The sequence below is a fragment of the Vombatus ursinus genome, unplaced genomic scaffold, assembly GCF_900497805.2.
Source record: "Vombatus ursinus unplaced genomic scaffold, bare-nosed wombat genome assembly UNPS02014821.1, whole genome shotgun sequence".
NCBI classification, from domain to species: domain Eukaryota; kingdom Metazoa; phylum Chordata; class Mammalia; order Diprotodontia; family Vombatidae; genus Vombatus; species Vombatus ursinus.
In genome coordinates this window covers 29,435,108-29,454,892 of record NW_020954599.1, presented here as the reverse complement: position 1 = coordinate 29,454,892, position 19,785 = coordinate 29,435,108, and the positions used below count along the sequence as shown (strand labels likewise).

At 38.9% G+C, this 19,785-nt stretch overlaps 1 protein-coding gene across 3 annotated transcripts in view; it reads right to left on the bottom strand.

Moving 5' to 3' along the window:
• The window catches only part of FAT1 (FAT atypical cadherin 1), a 171,848-nt gene that overhangs the window by 62,707 nt on the left and 89,356 nt on the right, over positions 1 to 19,785 (bottom strand). For all 3 annotated transcript variants that reach the window (XM_027837365.1, XM_027837367.1, XM_027837366.1), the window contains exons 4-6: positions 6,824 to 6,885; positions 2,146 to 2,475; positions 1,474 to 1,684 (exon numbers count right to left, since the gene is read on the bottom strand). In XM_027837365.1, coding sequence (XP_027693166.1) covers positions 1,474 to 1,684; positions 2,146 to 2,475; positions 6,824 to 6,885 — 603 coding nt within the window. The remainder of the gene's footprint in view (positions 1 to 1,473; positions 1,685 to 2,145; positions 2,476 to 6,823; positions 6,886 to 19,785) is intronic.

Here is a 19,785-nt window from a genome sequence, read left to right as displayed (position 1 = left end):
ACTAAGAAAACGGCCTGGGGCGTGGAGATTAAACAATGTGGCCAGAGTAACTGCTAATACGCATCCAAGGCAGGAAATGAATCCAGACCATCCTAAGTTGAAGGCTAGCCCTTTATCATGCCACAAACACTCTTTCATGTTTTAAGGTGCCCAGGGCCTTAAGTTTTATGATGCACCTTTCTCATAATGGGTTATGTAGGGTATACACATATTACCATGCTCATTTGTTGATGAGGAAACTGAGGGTCAGGCAGGGGAAGAAAATCTGACAAGGTCCCACAGCGAGTAAGCAAAAAGTAGGCAGTGCATACTTTGTTATACTCATTTTACAGATAAAACTAAGGCTCAAATAAGTGAAGACTTGTCAAAGTCACATAGCTGTTAAGCCCTGGAGTAGAAATCTAAACCAGAGTATTTCGTTTGATTCAGCAGTCATTCTTCTACATTGTACTGGCCTAGAATCAGCTGGTGGTACAGTGGATAGAGTGCAGGATCTGGAGTAAGGAAGACCTAAGTTCAAATCTGGCCTCAGACAGTTACTAGAATTGTGTGACCCTGGGCAAATCACTTAACCCTGTCTGCCTCAGCTTCCTCATCTGTAAAATGAGCTGGAGAAGGAAATGGCAAACCACTCGAGTATTTTTGCCAAGAAAATCCCAAATGGGGTCACAAAGAGTGGATCAGAACTGAAAAATGAATGCTTATTCCCATGTTCTACCTTCCCCTTTTTCATGTAAATTTCTTTCCTTAGATTCCCAAAACTTTAGTAGCAACAGAGCCACTATTAACAATGTTAGCAGGAGCTCACCCCACACTCATAGTACTAACAACTGACAGTAAGCCACCTCACTGGGCAGAAAGTAAGAATTCAAGGCTCCTTGCTGCTCAGTCATATTCAATTCCTCATGACCCTATTTGGGGTTTTCTGGGCAAAGATACTTGAATGGTTTGCCATCTCCTTCTCCAGCTCATCTGACAGATGAGGAAACTGAGGCAAACAGAGTTAAGTGACTTGCCCAGGATCACACAGCTAGTAAGCATCTGAGGCTGGATTTGAACTCAGGAAGAAGCCCACTATGCCACCTAGCTGCCCTAAGAACTTATATTCTTGGCTATAAGCTTTCAAATAAAAACTTCAAAAAAAAAAAAAACAAAAAAAACAAAAAAGAGAGAGAGAGAAATTCAGTAGGGAAAAAGTTAGTTTTAACATCATGGATTTGCTGAATTATTAACATTTGCTGGGGAAACTCAAAACATAATTTATAAGCCCTTTTGAAAAAATCTACTGATTTATTGCCAGACATTTTAGAATAAAAAGTTGCAGTTTGGAAAGAAATTCTTTCTGTCTCTCCTTGCAGACTTTATTTAGGCCAATGTGCTAATGGGAACTGAGTACAATAATGATAAAAACCAGGTCTAGTTCTATGAAGTTGAATCTCTGAAATTCCAATGAAAACTTGAAGGAGCCCTTACCAATGATGTCAAACCAGAGGGGTGTGCCAAGTGGTTCAACAGAAATCACTCCAATCATGTGAGCAACCGGATCGCTCTCCATTACAGTGAAAGAAAAATAAGGTTCTTCAAAGGAAATTGGCTCAGGGGATGGTTTGGGCTTGGAGATCCATTCAATATGAAGCCGGGCAGTTGATGACTTTTGAGGGCGACCATTATCAACAGCTTTAATCTACAAAATTCAGGGGAATGGGAGGGGAAGGAAAGAAAAAAAAACATACATTTATATATAACTTAAAAATCACAATCATTAACAAAATCAATGTTCCGTGACTTTTTTCCCATTAATTAAAGCTATGGTTGGCTAGGCTTCATGATGAGAGTTTAAACTCAGGAGTTTACTATTTGTGTCTGCTTACCAGATGTTTAAAGCTTGATAAGAAGATAAAGTCCTTGATTAAATGAACTTAGTACAAGAAACAAGCAGAAGAAATCACAGTTGGAAAAAAAGGAAAAAAAAAAAAAGCAACTCATGTTTCTGATACATTATCAGGCAGCATCTGATATTAGTTAGGTCTCAAACACTGAAGTCACTTATGCCCTGGATCTAAAAGAGCAAATAGAAGAAACTAGAGAAAGCCTGTTCTAAAAGCTGTACAGCTTAAAAGGGAAGGCAATCACATTCTGACTCACTGAAAGAATGTCATATTCTCGAGCTCCTGAAAATTTCTTAGAAGAAACAACTCCGGTTTTTGGTTCAATGAAGAATTTGCCATGTTCATCTCCATCTTCAATGCTATAAGAGATCTCAGCATTGGGGCCTTCATCTTTGTCTGTAGCTATCACTCGATAGATGGGTTCTCGTCTGGCACTCCTCTCACGCTCTGGCTTATCCCGTTCCGGGAGGCGGATTTTGTAGAATTTCTGTAAGAACTGAGGCTTGTTGTCATTCTCATCGAGGATTTTCACAATCACTCTTGCAATGGTTGACTTTGGAGGACTACCATCATCTGTCACTGTCACCTGTTTAAATAAAAAAAAGAATAGAAGTTAATCTTCACCTTAGATAGAATAATTCTAAAAAGTGAATTGCTGCTTAAGGTGGAATGTCACTACTCCAAAGAAGATGTCAATACAAAGTATTTTGAGAACTTTGAGGTGAGGGATCACTTCCTGCCTGAAAGCCTCAGTTGGACCTTGTGTGCCTGGAAGGGTTGGCATTACATCAACGCCAGAATGCAGGGCCTGGGGTCAGGAAGGCCTGAGTTCAAGTTTAGTTATAGACATTTACTAGTTGTGTGACTCTGAGCCAGTCACTTAACCTCTGTCTGCCTCAGTCTCCTTAACTGTAAAATGAAGGTAAACATAGCACTTACCTCCCCGGGTTGTTGTGAGAATCAAACGATACAACTGCAAAACACTTAGCACAGTGCTGGGCACACAAGTAGACACTATATAAATGCTAGCTATTATTTATTAGCTAGCTTTTAGTATTTTTAGTCTTATTACTTATTTAGTCTATTATTATTTTAGTCTATTTCATTCTCTAGGCAGTACGGAACACTGATTATCATCATCATCATTATTATTACAATAAGCAGTTTCTATTTTATTCTGAAGGCAATGAAGAACACAGAAGATTCTTAAACAGAGGACAAGGAACAGAATGCTACATTAGAAGGTACTGGCATAAAGAATATATCGGGTAGAGAGAAATCGGAAGCATGAAAGAAATCCATAAAGTTTGTTTGTTTGTTTATCTATCTATCTATCTATCTATCTATCTATCTATCTATCTATCGCCTTCTGGTGAGGCAATCGGGGTTAAGTGACTTGCCCAGGGTCATACAGCTAGTAGGCGTCACGTGTCTGAGGCCGCATTTGAACTCAGGTCCTCCTGACTCCAAGGCCAGAGTTCTATCTACTGCGCCACCGAGCTGCCCCTAGAGTTTATTTTTAATATCAGGACCCTCAACTACGTGCCACAGATATTGTAAGTACCCTTTAACAAAATAAAAACAACTGACTTCCTACTCTATACCTCAATCTTGTCACTTTAGTTTTCATGAGCATAACAGTAAAATTTTGAAAAAAAATTCTCACTTAGTTTTTGTTTTAGTAGTAACCCCTTAATATGTTTCAGCCTATTACTTTCTCAAATGATGTCTGCTTAATTTTCTTTGCACAGAAATGCTTCCCTCTCTGCCTCCAATCTTGAAAAGATCACACACTCCAATTTTAAAAGATGTAATTTAACACAGAACGTGAAATCTAAGATAATTTGAATGGGAATGGAATTTCAACGAGATATGAAAATGTTTTCTCTTCTAACTCCTCCAAAGAATCTCACTTGAGTATGAGGACCACAGAAGCCCTCAGGAATGCATTTAGTTGAGATTATTAGCTATGCATATGGAAATAAACTTATTACCCCAGAATAAGGAGTCAACAGCCTTAATATAACTCATTTTTCCTCTTTTTTCTATTCTTCCAGAGTAGATAATTTCTAGAGTAGATCACATACTTTTGAGGAATTAAAACAGCTAATTAATAATAATTTATATTTATATGGCACTTTAAGGTTTTACAAAGCCCTTTACATATATTATCTCATTTGATCTCTAGAAGAATTCTGAGACAGGTCAAATGAGATATTTGTAAAGTGCTGTATGGTGCCTGGCACACAGGAAGTACTTAATTAATTCTTCCTTCTTTCTTTCCTTCTTTCTTCTTTCCTTCTTCCTTCCCTTCTTTCCTTCCTAACAGAATAGTTGCTGACCTGCATTGCTAAGTTCTCTATATCAATGAAAGCACAGGTCTGGTCTCTCCTCTGAATGAACAAGACATAGGTGAATTTATGGAACATATTTCTTTTTTTTTTTAGAAGCTTATCACTTGATTGCTAGCTATCAAGTAATGGGCTTTCCCCCTACAACCACAATTCACAAAGTCACCTAAGGTATGGAAAGATTCTAATCTACATCAGTGAAGTATGTACCTACAGTGATTAAATGATTCTGGAAGCATTAAGCATTGATATCAAAATCATAAATTACATTTCCCTTTTAGGGTATATCTGTAATTTTTAATAACAAATCCTACAACTTCATAAGTTTCACAAGTTTTTCCATGAAGAGGCAGCAACCATAGCGTAGTGGTTCAAGATCTGTCCTGGGCGTTAGTTCAAATCTTCCACCGTACAGATACTGCTTTTGTGACTCTGGGCAAAGGACATTTTAGCACCCCAGGAACTTTCTAACACTCTAAGCTATAGAAGAGGCGTAGATCAACACACTAGTACAGTGAGTTTCAGTGACATTAACCCGTCACAGGACCTTGGACAAGTAACATCTCTCAACCTGTTTTCCCATCTGTAAAATGGGGATTGTAATATCATAATATCACTTACCTCACAAGGTTGTTGATCAAATAAGGGAATACGTAAACCTTTATTGCTACATAAATAGTTATGATTGTTAGGATTATTTTACCAAGATGGAAAGGCTTAGAATATGGGCCAAGTGATGGATTATTTATATCTGTTGACTCCAGACTGGCAATGCTAGGTTTGGAGAGGTTCATCACTATGTTGGCTATAGGACAATGGACATTTTTTGCCACAGAAACTCTCAAAGACAATCTAGGTTTCAGAGGGAGTAGACAACCATATCCATAGACAGTGGAGCTACAGGACTAATATTACAGTCCCTTAAAATACTAGATTCACTAACCAGCAGAAAATCCAGTCTACCACAGGCTGCAAGAAATCTCCGCTATGGATACCACAAAATCAATTGCAATGATAGCGCAATAACCAAAGATCAAAAACAATTATGCAACTTACATAAACAGAGTACCATGGATCAGAAGGAAAGAAATGGCAATGTTTCCACTCTCTAATGACCTTTGAGGACTGAGAGTTATTAAGACTGAACTCCGTTTCTCCACATGGGGACCAGAACCTCCAAAGCAGATACAACAGTTTCCAAGGAGGTTGAACAGATAATTTGTTCAGAACAGCAGAGGTCCGAAAACGTGTTTGGTTTTAACAAACCATAAGCTTCCTGAATGGAATGAATCAGTCTTCTTCACCTACTAAGCATTCCCCCTTTCTTTCTCCACACTTTTTTTATCTACTGCAATAAAAGAAAATGAGATGCAAGAATGTTTTCTCTCCTCCTCGAGCGCAGGGATTATGTGGGACATCAGTTATTACAGGATGACAGACAAGATGAGACTTACTGCTCTATGTATTTTTCCTCACTCAACCTGTTCCTTTTCCCTAATCTTCTACTAGATTAGTTCTGCGAGCTGTTCAACTCAACACTCTCTGGTGCTCTCTCTCACAAAGAAATCCAAGGAGCCATGCTCAGTGCAACAAAAGATAGAATGCTACTCTGAGAAGAGAATACAGTTGTCCTGGGTCTGCCCTTTGGCAGACTGTTGACGCTAAAATAATTCTACTGCAGTAGCCATCAAAAACCATGAAAGTTTTATGACTTTCACATTAAAGGGAGGAAAGAGGTGGTTAAAAGTGAAATGGATACAGAGTACTTGGAACACTCATAATTATTAAACGTGTCTAGGCTTTATAAAAGTATACAACATATTCTCAATTATCCACACCAGCGGCGGATCCATTCACACAGATAATTGACAGATATACTCAAATAGTCATTCTTTCCCTTGGATGACTGTGATGGAGAAACAGATTTACTTTGTTCTATTTCTTGCATCCACTTTCTTTCTTCTCGCTTAGCCCCAGACCTTATTCTCCATTTCTATTTTGGCCTCTCATATCAGAATTTGTTTCATAAGGTAGTGAGATGTTCCAGTGGGCAGGGAGCTAAATCTGGAGTCATAAAGATCTTAGTTCAAATCTGGTCTTAGACATTTAACTAGCTGTGTGACTCCGGGGAAATTACTTCACCTCTGTAATGCCTCACTTTCCTTGTCTGTAAAATGGGAATAATAACAGTACCGACCTCCCAAGGTTGTCTTGAGGATAAAAAATTAGATAATATTCGTAAAGTACTTTGCAGATATTATACCAGTTGTTCTTGCTCTTATTAATTCTTACGTAGTTATTCTGTGTTTTGTACCTTCAACCTCAGCCCTTTTCAGGCTAGTTTTGTAACCTCGGACCTTGACTGAAGATAAACCATCGTAACTGGTGAATGATAAGCTGTAAGAGGCTGTTAAACTAACACTGAGGAGGTAGAACCCTTCGAAGATTGTAAACCTTCCCATAATGCACATCACACATCGACCAACTTCTTTCTTTGCCAGACAACTGATAACTCTAGCAGAAACTTCATGTGAGTTCTCCCCTTTGGCTTTTTTTTAAGATAAAAAGAAATAAAATGCTTACTTCTAGTATGTGTTCGTCCTGTTGTTCTCGGTCTAGTTTTCTTGATGTGGTTGTGATGAGACCTATGAATGATAAATAACTCGTTAGCCCTCAGAGATAAAAGCAAGGTTACTGTAAATTGATCAGGGGCTCCTGGAACAGTGGGGTGAAGGCTATTATTCCAAACTTTAACTTCATTTTCGATGGAAACCTTAACAAGCAAAGAAATAGGAACCAAACAGAGTCATGTCCAGGATCCCAGAGAGATAGTTCTGTTTGCTGGATAATCCTTCATTTCACTGTTGTTAACAGCTCTCTTCAAAGGTTAGGGAAGATAGATAAAAAAGCGTGGGGAGCGGAGGGTGAAGCCTCATTTTTGCTGATTTTGGCAGCTATGACAATATTTAGTAGAAGCAAAGACTGGAAATAATCCCTAAAAATCTACTGGCTTGGGGACAAAACAAGTTATTAAAATAACATCTGGGTGAAATCATATGGGATTTCATTTATTACTCCTATTCTTCCTTAATTTCCACAAAATTTATTAAGAAATGATGGAAAGAAGGACTTACATTATGCAGGGTGCAATCAAAAAGCATTACCACTTATCACTGTCTGCCACTTATTGTCTTCCACAACATGGCGGTGTCTTGCTATTTTTCCAGACTCTCTTCCAGCATGCTGCTGCTACTACTTCTAACAACTCCTCTCTACATCCCAAACATGCCCTGCGATTTTCTACCTCCACACCTTTGTTCACACTAATCTCAGTGTTTTCAACATTCTGCCTCTCTCTCTTCCAAATTCCTGGCCATCCTTCAATGACCAACTCAAAAGTCTTTTCCTCCATGAAGCCTTCCCTAAATTGCCCCCCTGTGGCAAAGACCTTCACACCTTACACAGCTTTTTCTTCTTCATCTCTAGAACATACTTATCATGCAATCCTGTACATTATAATGTTCTGGGTTTGTGTCCTATCTTACTCCTATGAAACTGAACATTCCATTAGAATAGCAACTATGTCTGGACCATGTCTCACCTAAAAGTTGCATGTCTTCCAGTGTCAAGTAAAGAGCTGTGAACGTAGTAAATGTCATTATTAGTTAACACGTATTAAAATGTTACCACCAACACCCTTGCCGTGACAGTTAAATAAAATCACAGAACACCACAAACTTGGAAGAACCAACATTGAGGGTGAATAAAAGAGTGATGGCAAGACACAGTGGCCATGAGAAAGACGCCATTATAGTCAGTGAGGACTTGCATATATGAAGTGGCACAAAAAGATGTCATCCAGGAAAGATGGTCTTTCACATAGTGAGAGTAAGGAAAAACCCCAGAGATAACCTAAGTGCTGTCCTAATAGGCATGGAAAATTAGGGACGGGGTAGGGACGGGGGACAAAAAAAAGCTTAGAAGGAACCCAACAGAATGGATAGATCCTTTATGGGTTATTTTGAAGATGTAGACGAAAAGAACTGCAGAAAACGAACAGGAACAGGTAAGTCGTGATCCATATCTTAACTGATGACCCCTGACTCTCCATAATGTCCTCTGCACTCCAGCCAAGCTATATACAGCTCTTCTAAATTCCAGTCAGATGAGTCTGTTTTCTCTTCCCTACCCCATGGCATTCAATCTCCAGTCTCCAAGACCTTGTATAGCCTGCCTGAGAATGTCCTCCTTCCTTCTTTCTGCCTTTCGAAAATCCTAGCTCCCTTCAAGGCTCAGTTTAAAAGCCACCTCCTACACAAGGAGACCCCTCCCCCTTTCTAAAATGCTACCCCCCACCCCACAAACTGCAATTCTTTTGTGTTTATTTATATTTGTTTTACTTCTTTAGATACTATTTCTCCCCACTATAATTGAAGATCTTTGAAGGGATGGGCTGTTTTATGTCTGTCTTTGTGTAGTGCCCAACACCACCCAGAAGGTATTTGAGGAATACTTGTCAAACTGAATTGATTTTTAAAAATGAAGTATTAAAGTATTGATTAAGCACCTGCTTAATGGTCCTTGATGATGTTCAAAAACCTCCACTTCTTTGGCCACATTCCCGGAAGGAGATTTAACCTCAACAACTATCTTAAAACTTCACTTTTACTTTTTCTTAATACCTGTGTAAGTCAAAGTCATCAACAGGACTGGAAGAGCCAACAATTCAGAAATTTTAAATATTTTGTTTACCAAACAAAAAGCCTCTGCACATACGGATTGTGTATGTACAGGGCGTCCACAAAGTCTTTAAAGCTACTAAATCTTAAAACTGCACTAAGATTTTGGAAACACCTCACATGGGAGAAGTAGAAAAACTTGTTGAGGTTGTTGGAACAGAATCTTGAATTCTAGCCTGGGGCCAGACTTAACAACCTGTAACCTTGGATTAAAAAACGGGTCAAGGGTGAGTAGGACTTCTGAAACTGCAAAGACCTCAAAAGGGGTCACAGAGGGAACAACATCTAGTTCAGATCACCCTGACCTCAGAGAGGAGTCCTTAGGGAACAAATAAAAACCTGCCTGTGTGTCTCCCTGCACTGAAGACAATGCAAGGAAGCTGGTTCTGGCAGAGATGAAGGATGTCATTGTTACAAGTTGGCAGGAGCCTTCTTTCTGGAGAGTGGAGAAGTGAGCTCAGCCAGCATGGCTAGATATGTAGCTCTAGGCTTAATCTGGGGCACAACGCATCATCCCTAAACTCTCAGGGGTTAGATCTGTGTCTGGACGCGGCAGCACACTGATACCATCAGAACCTCAAGCTGAAAGGGTTGGAAATATTTGAGTTGCTGGACCATGGCTCCCAGAGGAATCCCAGAAGGACACACACAGAGGCAAAGACCACAGATGCCATGGATCATACTACTGTACTACTTGTCTGATTCTAACCTGACTCCCAAGTCAGCTCTTTAACCATCATAGCTACAGCCATTAGAATGTAAGCTCCTTGGAGGCAAGGACTGAACCTGGAACACCACAGGCACTTACATGAATGCTTAATGATATTCTGTCTCAAGCACTTCTTCAGCTTAAATAACCATGTTCTTATAGAGGGCAGAAGCACCATCAGGAGCCATCACTTGCATTTCTAAATATATATAAATGTTTAAATAAATATAACCTCCCTCCATGTAGGAAATCAGATTTTTATGATCTGTGAGGACTGGAGGGTGGATGGGATATCAAGTTTCTTGTAGAGGCCCCTCAAAGAATACTCTCTGGGCTCTGGGGCTGGCCTTCACTGACCTTTCAGTCATCTGCATCACCATTAAGGGGTTTTGGAACTTGGCTGAATTATTATTATTTTTCTTTCTGGGTAAAATACTACAACTGTAATAATCATTTGATCCTCACAACAAACCTGCAAATGCATCATTCCCATTTTACAGAAGATGGTGCTAGTCTTATTCCCATTTTACAGATGGCAAAATGCCCCTAAAAGTCTTACTCCTACTGCCATCCATGCCTTTTCTTAGGATATATACCTCCATGTCATCCCTTCTGGTTTAAGGCTTCAATGTAGGATCCCGTATGAGCATGGTACTAGACCGACAGTCAGGAAGATCTGAGTTCCAAGAGCTGTGTGACCCTGGGTAAATCTCTCAGCTTCAGAAGCAGCTAGGTGGCACAGTGAATGGAGTTTTGGGCCTGGAGTCAAGAAGACCTAAGTTCAAATCTGATCTCAAGACACTTACTGTGTGAGCCCAGACAAATCACTCAGCCTCTGTTTGCCTCAGTTTCTTTGACCATAAAGCGAGGATATTAGCAGCACCTACCTCTCAGGGTTGTTGTGAGCATCAGATGAGCTAATATTTCTAAAGCACCTGGCACACAGTAGGTACTACATAATTGCTTATTCCCTTCCCTCTCAATTTCTTCATCTGTAAAATGGGAACACACCTTGCAGATTTGCTGTGAGGATCAAATGATTATTACACTTGTAGTATTTCACCCAGAAAGAAAAATAATAATTCAACCAGATTCCTAGGTCACCCCAAAGTTCATAAAACACCTCTACTATTTCATAATTTCATGACTCCTCAAAAAAATTCTTCATAAACTCCTCATAGCTGCATTCAAAGCTGTGTCTAGAGGTATTCATTGCCAAAATTTTATTCAAATAACTTTATGATAGAGGAAGGAAGACTTTTTAAAGGAATTTTGTAAAAGACATTGTCTGCTATTCTTCCTTTGGAAAAATCCCTCCTCTTTTCACTGTGGTGGAGACATCATGGTGAGAAAGGTGAGAGGATTACTCTGCTTTGGTAAATGTAAATACTAGCACGCAAACCTTAACCTGTGACAAGGCAGACCTTAGAAAAGAACTCCTCCACAGCAGAGAACAAAAGAAAACTTACAAGGAAGCAAAAAAAAAGATGGACAGCTCTCAACACAATGTGTAGTATTTATTACATACGCTTTCTTGAAATGGAAATTTATTGCTATATATTCTGAATCTTCTCCTACATTCTGCTGTGCACATGGCAATGCTTTTTTTTCTTTTCTTATTTTGTATTTAAGTTTATGTTTCTTTTTCTTTTCTTATTATGCATTTAAGTTTTTACATTTAAGTTCAAAATAAATTATTTTTTTTTTAAAAAAAAGAAAAGAATTCTTCTGTTCCATCCAGGAGAAGACTTTGTATTCTTCATAAATATTACTTTTTGGGGTGGGGGTAGTGCATTTAAATTTTATCCAATAAAGTTGCTTAATTTATTGTATATATTGTATATAAAAAAATTAAGATAATAAAGCTGCCCCAGTCTCCCCTGTTAGGTATACACAGTATTCCAAAAATCTTAATGCAGTTTCAAATTATTTGAGTTTATGAAGACTGGAAAGAGAGGCTCTGTGGGGGGAGAGGCAAGGCGCTAGTTCACCTTTTTCTCCTGCTCCTCTACTCCATTCCAAGTATCTCTTTTCATCTGTTCCTTCCCTACAGAAAGGCTGGACACTGGCTCTCCAGTACCTTTTGTCCAGGAAAGCAGCCACCATAACAAGAGGACTTTGCTACTTGCTTTGGAATTTCCTATAGTAGAATTTCATTGTAAGTATGCCCTGCTATCTAGACTCTAGACCTCATCTGCCAAATGGCTTCCTTCAGATCATTACTAAGAAGACTTTAAACATATTCTTAGAGATGTTGATATCTACTTTGTAGGAAACAGATAAGAGATCATTAGCCCCTTTAGAGACACTTCAAATTCATTCATGCTAACTCAGAGGAGAGAGTTCTATTAACAGAGAAAAGACACTTTTTTTGAGATGCAGAAAAGTTCATGATGCATGGTGGCAAAAATAATGTGCTTCATTACCATTACCAGTAAATATAATAATGATAACAACAAAACTCACTGTAAGGTATCTTTATGAATTTTTCTGTCCCCCCCTCCCCAAAAGAACTGGAGGGTGAGGTGGGGGAAGAGAAGATAGCAAAGGTTGTCCCAGATCTGCCAGTGTGGAAACTCCTTCTATCAACAAGGGCAGCAACTCTTCCTCTAATTTAGAGTCTTAGTGTGTTGGGATACTAAGACCTGGCCAAGGTCAGTACAGCCAATATGCATCAGAGGCCACTACCATGTCTTCCTGACTCCAGAGTTGGCCTCTACTGTCTGGGCTACAGTATTCCCATCTATATAGCACTTTAAATTCCTTGGAGGGCTTTAAACATAGGCACACAAATCTGGTAGCTGAGGAAATGGGCTCAGAAGTGATAGGATTTGTGCATTCACAAGACCTGTGTAATCATATCAAAAGAAAATCCCAGTACATTAGCTTCCATTTGTAATTTCAGGCTAATCTGCAAGTGTTCCTTTCCAGAAAAGGTAAAAGAATCTTTTGCTGGTTTGCCCTGTTATCTCTAAACTATAATGTCTATGAAGTAACTCAATGTTCTTGCATAACTCAGCGTCTGTCCCTTGCATCTTGAGAGTTCAAAAGGTTAAAATATAAAGTTACAAAGTATAGCATACCTGCCACAAGCAAAAAAAAAAAAAGTGCATAAGCAAGTGTTTCTTTGTGGTAACTATGTTAATTTTCCTTTTTCAGCCACTACTTTTGAAATTAAAATTAAAAACCTGAAGACTGATTTCCTTGGTTGAGAAAAACATGATTCTATTCTCTAAATCAATATCAATTTGAATTCTGTGGAATTGGGATGCGAACCTTCTTAGCAATTAGTAGCTCGGGTTTTCCCCTGTGACACTCTAACATATGCATATGGAGTTGGAAGGGGGAGAAGAGACAGGACACCACATTTCACTATGATTTCATGAAAATCACTAAAGGAAGGGCAACTACAGACATTTTAATATCACTTGAGTTCTTTTGAACAGATTCTGTTCAAGCTGGCTTTTGCTATAATCCATCAATCAATACTACTTTATTATTTAGCATTTTTGTAAGTAGATAGCTAGATCTTATAAATGATGAAATGAATTAATAACAGAGCTAAAAAAGAAGGCCCCTTCGTATCATCTAGTCTAGGCATTCCCAGTGTGGGGTATGTGCACTACACCAGGGAGTACAAAAACCCTGTCAAGCAGATATGGGGAACACTCAATAATTACATTCTCCTACTGAAGTAATACTGTTAGTAGGGGTTGAGTGGTGTGGACTGGAGTAGTAACAGCCAGGCGGTGGGAACAAAGTTGAAGGGGGAAGGATGGGGGGGCACTGTAATATATCTGAAAAATTTGGAAGTCACAATTGAAGGAATCATTTCTAATGTGGTGAAATGGAGAGAGAGCACTGAACTGGAGTTAGGAAGAACTGAGTTCAAATCTGACCTCAGACACTTACTAGTTGTGTGACCCTGGACAAGTCATTTAACTTGTTTGCCTAAGTCTCATTAACTGCCAAATGGGGACATAACAGCATCTACCTTACAGGGTTACTTTGAGGATCAAATGAAATGTAGAATGCTTAGCACAGTGCCTCGTATACAGTAGTTACCATATACATGTTTATTCCTTTCCGCTCCTTCCCCTAATAACCAAAACCAAAGATTTGTATATGAAAATCACCAAATAAGCTACCTTTTTTTTTTTTTGGTTGAGCTAGAAACAAAATCACAAAAAAACCCCCCAAAAATAAACAAACAAAAAAAAACCACCCAGTGAAAGATGAGCTAATTGACCTCTGCAATGAACAGAAATTCCATATTTATTTTCTAATCAACAAAATCACAAAACTGAGAAGCAGATGCCATTCATACTAAACTAATCTCTGTGAATCAACAGTGCGGTAGTGGATAAAGGAGTCAGAGAATAAGACTAGAGTTCAAAACTTGACTCAGACATTTACTCAGCATGTGTGACCCTAGGCAAGTCATTTAACCTCCCTCAGCCTCAATTTCCTCATCTGAAAAAATAGGAATGACAACAGAACCTTTTTTCCAGGGTTGTTGTGAAGATTAGTGAAATAACATATGTACAGCCCTTTGCAAACCATAAAGTACTTTATAAATAAATGCTAACTAATCAGGATTCTCAGTCCTGTGCTTGATCAAATCTAAAGAAAGATTCAAAATAGACACTGAGCATGAGTGTGGGTATGTTTTCAAAAACATACCAAGAATAAAATTGTCATTTGGCAAGAGTTAAGAATTGAGGGTCATGCTAATTTATGACTGTGTTGTGATAAACATTTAACAACTTGATAATACTAAAAAAGTTAGGCACCAAATAAAATTTTCTCTATGAAAATTTCATCTTACTTTATTTCTTATGTGTATATGCATGGTAAACCCTAGGATTTATTTATATTCATACTGAATAGGGGATATAGGAGGGCTTACTAAAAGCCAAGAGGGAAGGAAAACCAAAAAGTTTGGAAATTCATGATGCAATCCAACTACTTCATTTCGAATGAGATGCTTCAAAGGCAATTAAAATGCTAATGAAAAGCAACAAAGTGAACTATCTCCAGGATCTACAAAACTGGGAAAGTTCAATTCGGAATGAATCTATGTGCGTGGAGGAGGGGGCACAATACACATGCATGCACACAATCTGTGGGCTCACAGACTTCAATGATTTCAGCCAATATTTTATATGGCATGAAAACAGGCTGGTTAAAGCAAGGGCAATAACACACTAGGGAAAAATATGATGCATAAAAAACTGGAAAAGAAAACAGTCCTGGGATTGGAGAGAAAATTATATTCATATGTGCAGCCTAGCATGGTGGCAAACACAACTGGAAGCTTTAGACAATGCATTCTGAAGGGTCTATGATGATATGGGGGTGATCAGTCAGCGAACGAGAATTTGTTTAGCATTTACTTTGTACCAGGCACAGTACCAGGCACTGGGGATGTAAAGAAAGGCAAAAACAAACAAATTCCACAGTCCCTTGCTTGCCCTCACTGTCCTATGAGCCTCAAGGGCCTCACAATCTAGTGGATGAAGCAACATATGAACACGTTTATCTAGAATGCACAGTGTAACACACGTGGGGAGAACAGGAGGTAAGCTCAGAGGGGAGACGCTAAGATGGAGAGGAACTGGGAAAGGCCTCCTGCAGAAGGAGGGACCAAAGCTGACTCGTGGGAAGCCAAGGTGTGCAACCAAGCAAGCCTGACTGCTTTCTGGGCTTCTGATCAGCATGTCAAACTGCCTTGCTCTGTGCGAGCCACTTGGAGCACATCCCTATGGCTACAACCATATATACAGCAAATATTCCAATTAAAACTCAAATCTAGGCCTTCCTACTTTCTTACTCGAGCCTAGTGATTTTTTTTTCCCCCACTACATGAGACTATTCCCTTTTTAGCATCAGAAACAGTTGCAATATATACATTCTCTTTCCCAGGTGAGGCTTTTGAAATTCTGTAGACTTTCACCAGTGAATTCTGTTTATAAAATACAATAAATGCCTCCAGACCTTTCTCCTCAGAGGCCTGAGGAAAGAAACTCCAGTGTCTGAGAGAGTGATCATTCTCAAGCTCTGCTTCCATCTTAGCTGTTTTAAGGCGCTAAAGATAACTATGTTAACTTGTTAACTACAGCTCATAACCTCATTTGAACACCCAAGAAATTCAGCTGGAGAAAACCTCTTTACTGTAAAATTACTCCTTTAGAACAACATCAAAATTCTGCTTACATTTAGCCATTTTGTGTGAAACTAAAATTTAATGGAGTCAGTAAAAGTGTTTATGAGTACTGTTGGACCTGTTATGACATATCACATGCTTACAAGATCAAAAGGTCACTTCACTCAACAAGGCACTATTTTGATAGAGTAAATCATTCCTCTGAAAGAGCTTTCTATGGAGCTAGACTTATACACAAAAGAAGGGTTAAAAATCCCAGTACTGCCACCCACTGTATCTCAATGATCTGCCTGACTTCAATTTCGGAGCAGAATTTAGATGGCTTCGAAGGTCCCCACTTTGGACTCTATGATTTACACAGTGTTTTTCAAGTGGCATTACACGATCTCGCGCAGTTCTCAAAATAACCCTTAGAAATAGATGGAACAAGTATTATTTCTACTTTACAGATCAGGAAACTGGGGCTCAGATCTGAGGATATTATACTCCTCTATTCAGGAAGACTTAATGGTGCCCCACTGACTTTAGGATAAAATACAAAACACCTCTATTGGCATTTCAGCCAATCATTACTCCGTATCGTGTACTGAACACTCCAGACAACTGGTCAGCTTCCCATTTCCTCTCCAGATTATTCCATCTCCCCCACCTCAATGCCTCAAGACCTCACTTGGCTAAAATGCTTTCCCTCTGCACCTATACCACTTGGAGACTCTAGGTCTCTCCAAGGTTTAGCTTAAGATTCTAGCTCCTTCAGGAATCCTTTCCTGATCATCAGGTTCTTAGAATCATCTCTACCCCACTATGTATTTATCTTGTACGCAGGCTATATTTTTGAACATGTTACCTATCACCCTAGTAGAATGGATGTCCCCTGACAGGAGAGACTATCTCATTTCTATTACATCTCCAGCATTGAGTGCAGTGCCTGGTATATAGTGGACCTTTAATAAGTGCCTATTGATACGTGAAGTGACTTGTCCAAGAGATTACAGAGTAAGCAGAAGAAATGGGATCTCAACACATGTCTTTTGCCTTTAAGGGCAGTACAATTTCCCTTATGCCACACTAATTTCCTATGACAGGCAATAATCCATAGTTCTGTATCGTGGCTAGGAAATAAAAACATTAAAAGGCTATATCAAATTTTCTACTTTTCTTTCAAGATTGCAAACCCTTCTCCAGTTACTATGCTCAAAGAACTGAAAGAATGCCCTCACCCGAGCACATAGTCCTGTAAAATTTCAGAATTAATAATCTCATTGTTTGGAGAATAGTTGCTTTTAGGCAAACACTCAGGCTATATGAACCTTTATTTCAGCCATTTTATTGATTTCTTTGAAGGGAGTCCTTCACTATATTATCTATTTTTTATAATAGGCTACCAGCAAGCATAAATTTAGATAGAAAGTTAATGGCACCTATACCCTATTATACCCTATTATTCAAATGGTTTAAGGACTTTAATCGTGACATTTAAACATTATCTGGTAATAAAGAATGCATTTTTTTTGTCTTAGGCACCTTCAATATAGGTATAATTTCATCAGGGCTCATTGTTACTATGATCTCTCTAGAAAGTGGTTTTATGTTATTCGAATGCTTCTACCTTGGCTGAGATGACTCCCAGGGTATCCATTATACCTTATGAATAAGTGACATTAGAGACAATTACAGTAGAAGAATGATAATACCACTGAGTACAATTGTAAAAATGTATACTTGAAGCACTTTGGGGAGAGGTATTACTTCAATGAACAACAAAAAGTCATGGCTGAAAGATAAAGAAACGAAGCTAATCTATTTTGTTAACTACCATAAGAGGACAGGAATTTCCTCAGTGAAGTGATAAAGAGAGGGTCAATACTTAGTCATGTGAATAAAGTTAAACCATTCAGGAAAATTAAGAGTGGCATATGTGAAGCAGTTTTGAAAAATTGTTCCTCTGTCCTAGATCTGAATTTTAACAAACTGTCAAAAAGGCTGCTATTTATTTTTATTTACAGGTCCAACAAAATCAATCTTTTCTTCTTAAATATAAAGAAAAGCTCATTCCCTATTCTACTATTTGTGCTGAGTACTACTTTCCCGAAATACCATATGGATTACTTTTACTATTGGCTAAAATATAGATTATTATTTTTTTGTGGGGGAGGCAGGGTCACACAGCTAGTCAGTGTCTAAGGCTGGATTTAAACTCAGGTCGTCCTGACTCCAGGGCCGGTACTCTATCCACTGAACCACCTAGCTGCCCCAGATCATTTTATTAATGCTCCTAATAGAGCAGAAAAGACTGGAAAGGAACAAGCATTTATTAAGCACCTTCTGGGGGCAAGGTACTGTGTTAAGTGCTTTACAAATATCATCTCTGGAAGGGATATGATTTAAAAGAAGGGACAGCTGTCTTTAAGAATCTGAGGACTACTTAGTGGAAGGCATGTGTTGTTGTGCTAAAGTGGGGCAGAACTAAGAACAATGAATGAAAACTGCAAAGAGGCAGCAGGCTTGAAATTGGGAAAATTTCCTAACAATTAGATTGCTCTAAAATGGAATGGGGGCCTCAAGATGAGTATTCCCTCTCCTGGGAGGTTTTCAAACAGAGGCTAAATGATCGATCCACTTGTGTGTTTGTTATGTTACAGGAGAAGTCCTTTCAGATGAAGGATGTACTAAATGGTACCTACCAAGGGCCCTTCCAACTGTACATTTTGTGATTCTGTGACCATCCAAGACAGGTATGCAACATGTGCTTCTGAAAACACAAGCCTGGGCAAGGAAAGATGTAGGAAGGCTAGATGGAATACTGACAGACTGAGTGTAGTATCCACAGCTGATCCTCAAAGTGTCCAAGGAGGTGGCCAGGTCACCTTACCCCAGCACACCTGCTTTATTAACCTACTCATATCAAGTCCTAAAATCTTGGACAATCTGCCTGGTTACTTCTTTAGTTGGAGAACACCTCAACACAATCCTCCTGAATATAAATGAAAAGTGTTGTGTAAAAAGAAATTAACAGTCTTAAAAAAAGAAAAGAAATCCCAATTTAACTGAGAAACAATTTCAAAAGAATGATATTCATTGTTCTTTTTACATATCATTTAGTACCCAAGATAGTTCAGAAAGCACAAAGTTCAAAAAGTTTTTTTTTTTTAATGTCCAGCTCCTGAGGCCAAAGCAAATAAACCCAGCTCTGAGAGCAAGGCTGACTCAGCAGATAACACCCTGAATACTAAACTGAATACTGGCTGAGTCAGGATCAGCCTTCACATAAACAAGGGCAGGCAGTTTCCCGAAGCTGCCAAGGTTTTGAGTAGGAACTTCTGACCACCTCCGGTTTGGGAACACAGTTTAGAAGAATCTTATTCTTCTTGTCTAGTCTTTGTGAAGAAGTCATAAATGGTAGGCCTCTCTTTAAATACTATGACCTCAGTAAAATTAAATTCAAACAATTTACAAAAATAACTTAGTACTTACCATGTACAAGGTACTATTATGTATGGGCCCTACCCTCAGCGGTTGGGTCTAAGACAAGTGTCATATCTGAGATAGAGTTATCTAAGCCTTATCATCAGAGAATCTCCAAACATAGAAATATTGACACTCAGAAGATGAGGAAGGCGCCAAGTATAGCCACAAACCCAGGGGAGACAGGTTTAAATACAGGCATGTATGCATATAGTCCCCTCCTCCCCTCCCCCAAACTGCTTTCCCAAGATTCAGAACACCAGAAAAAGGGGGGAAAAAAAGATAAAAGTCCACATCTGGGAATCCAGGCAGGGCAGGTCTTCCCTTCTAAAACAATAAGGCTCACCTAGGGTTTCGATTTTCTAAAGCAATTAAAAATGGTCGCAGGGTCCAAAAGTATAAACCAGTGTATCACTAGCAGAAGGAACTCCTGATCCCATATAACAGCAGCGCCATGAGGGTAAAG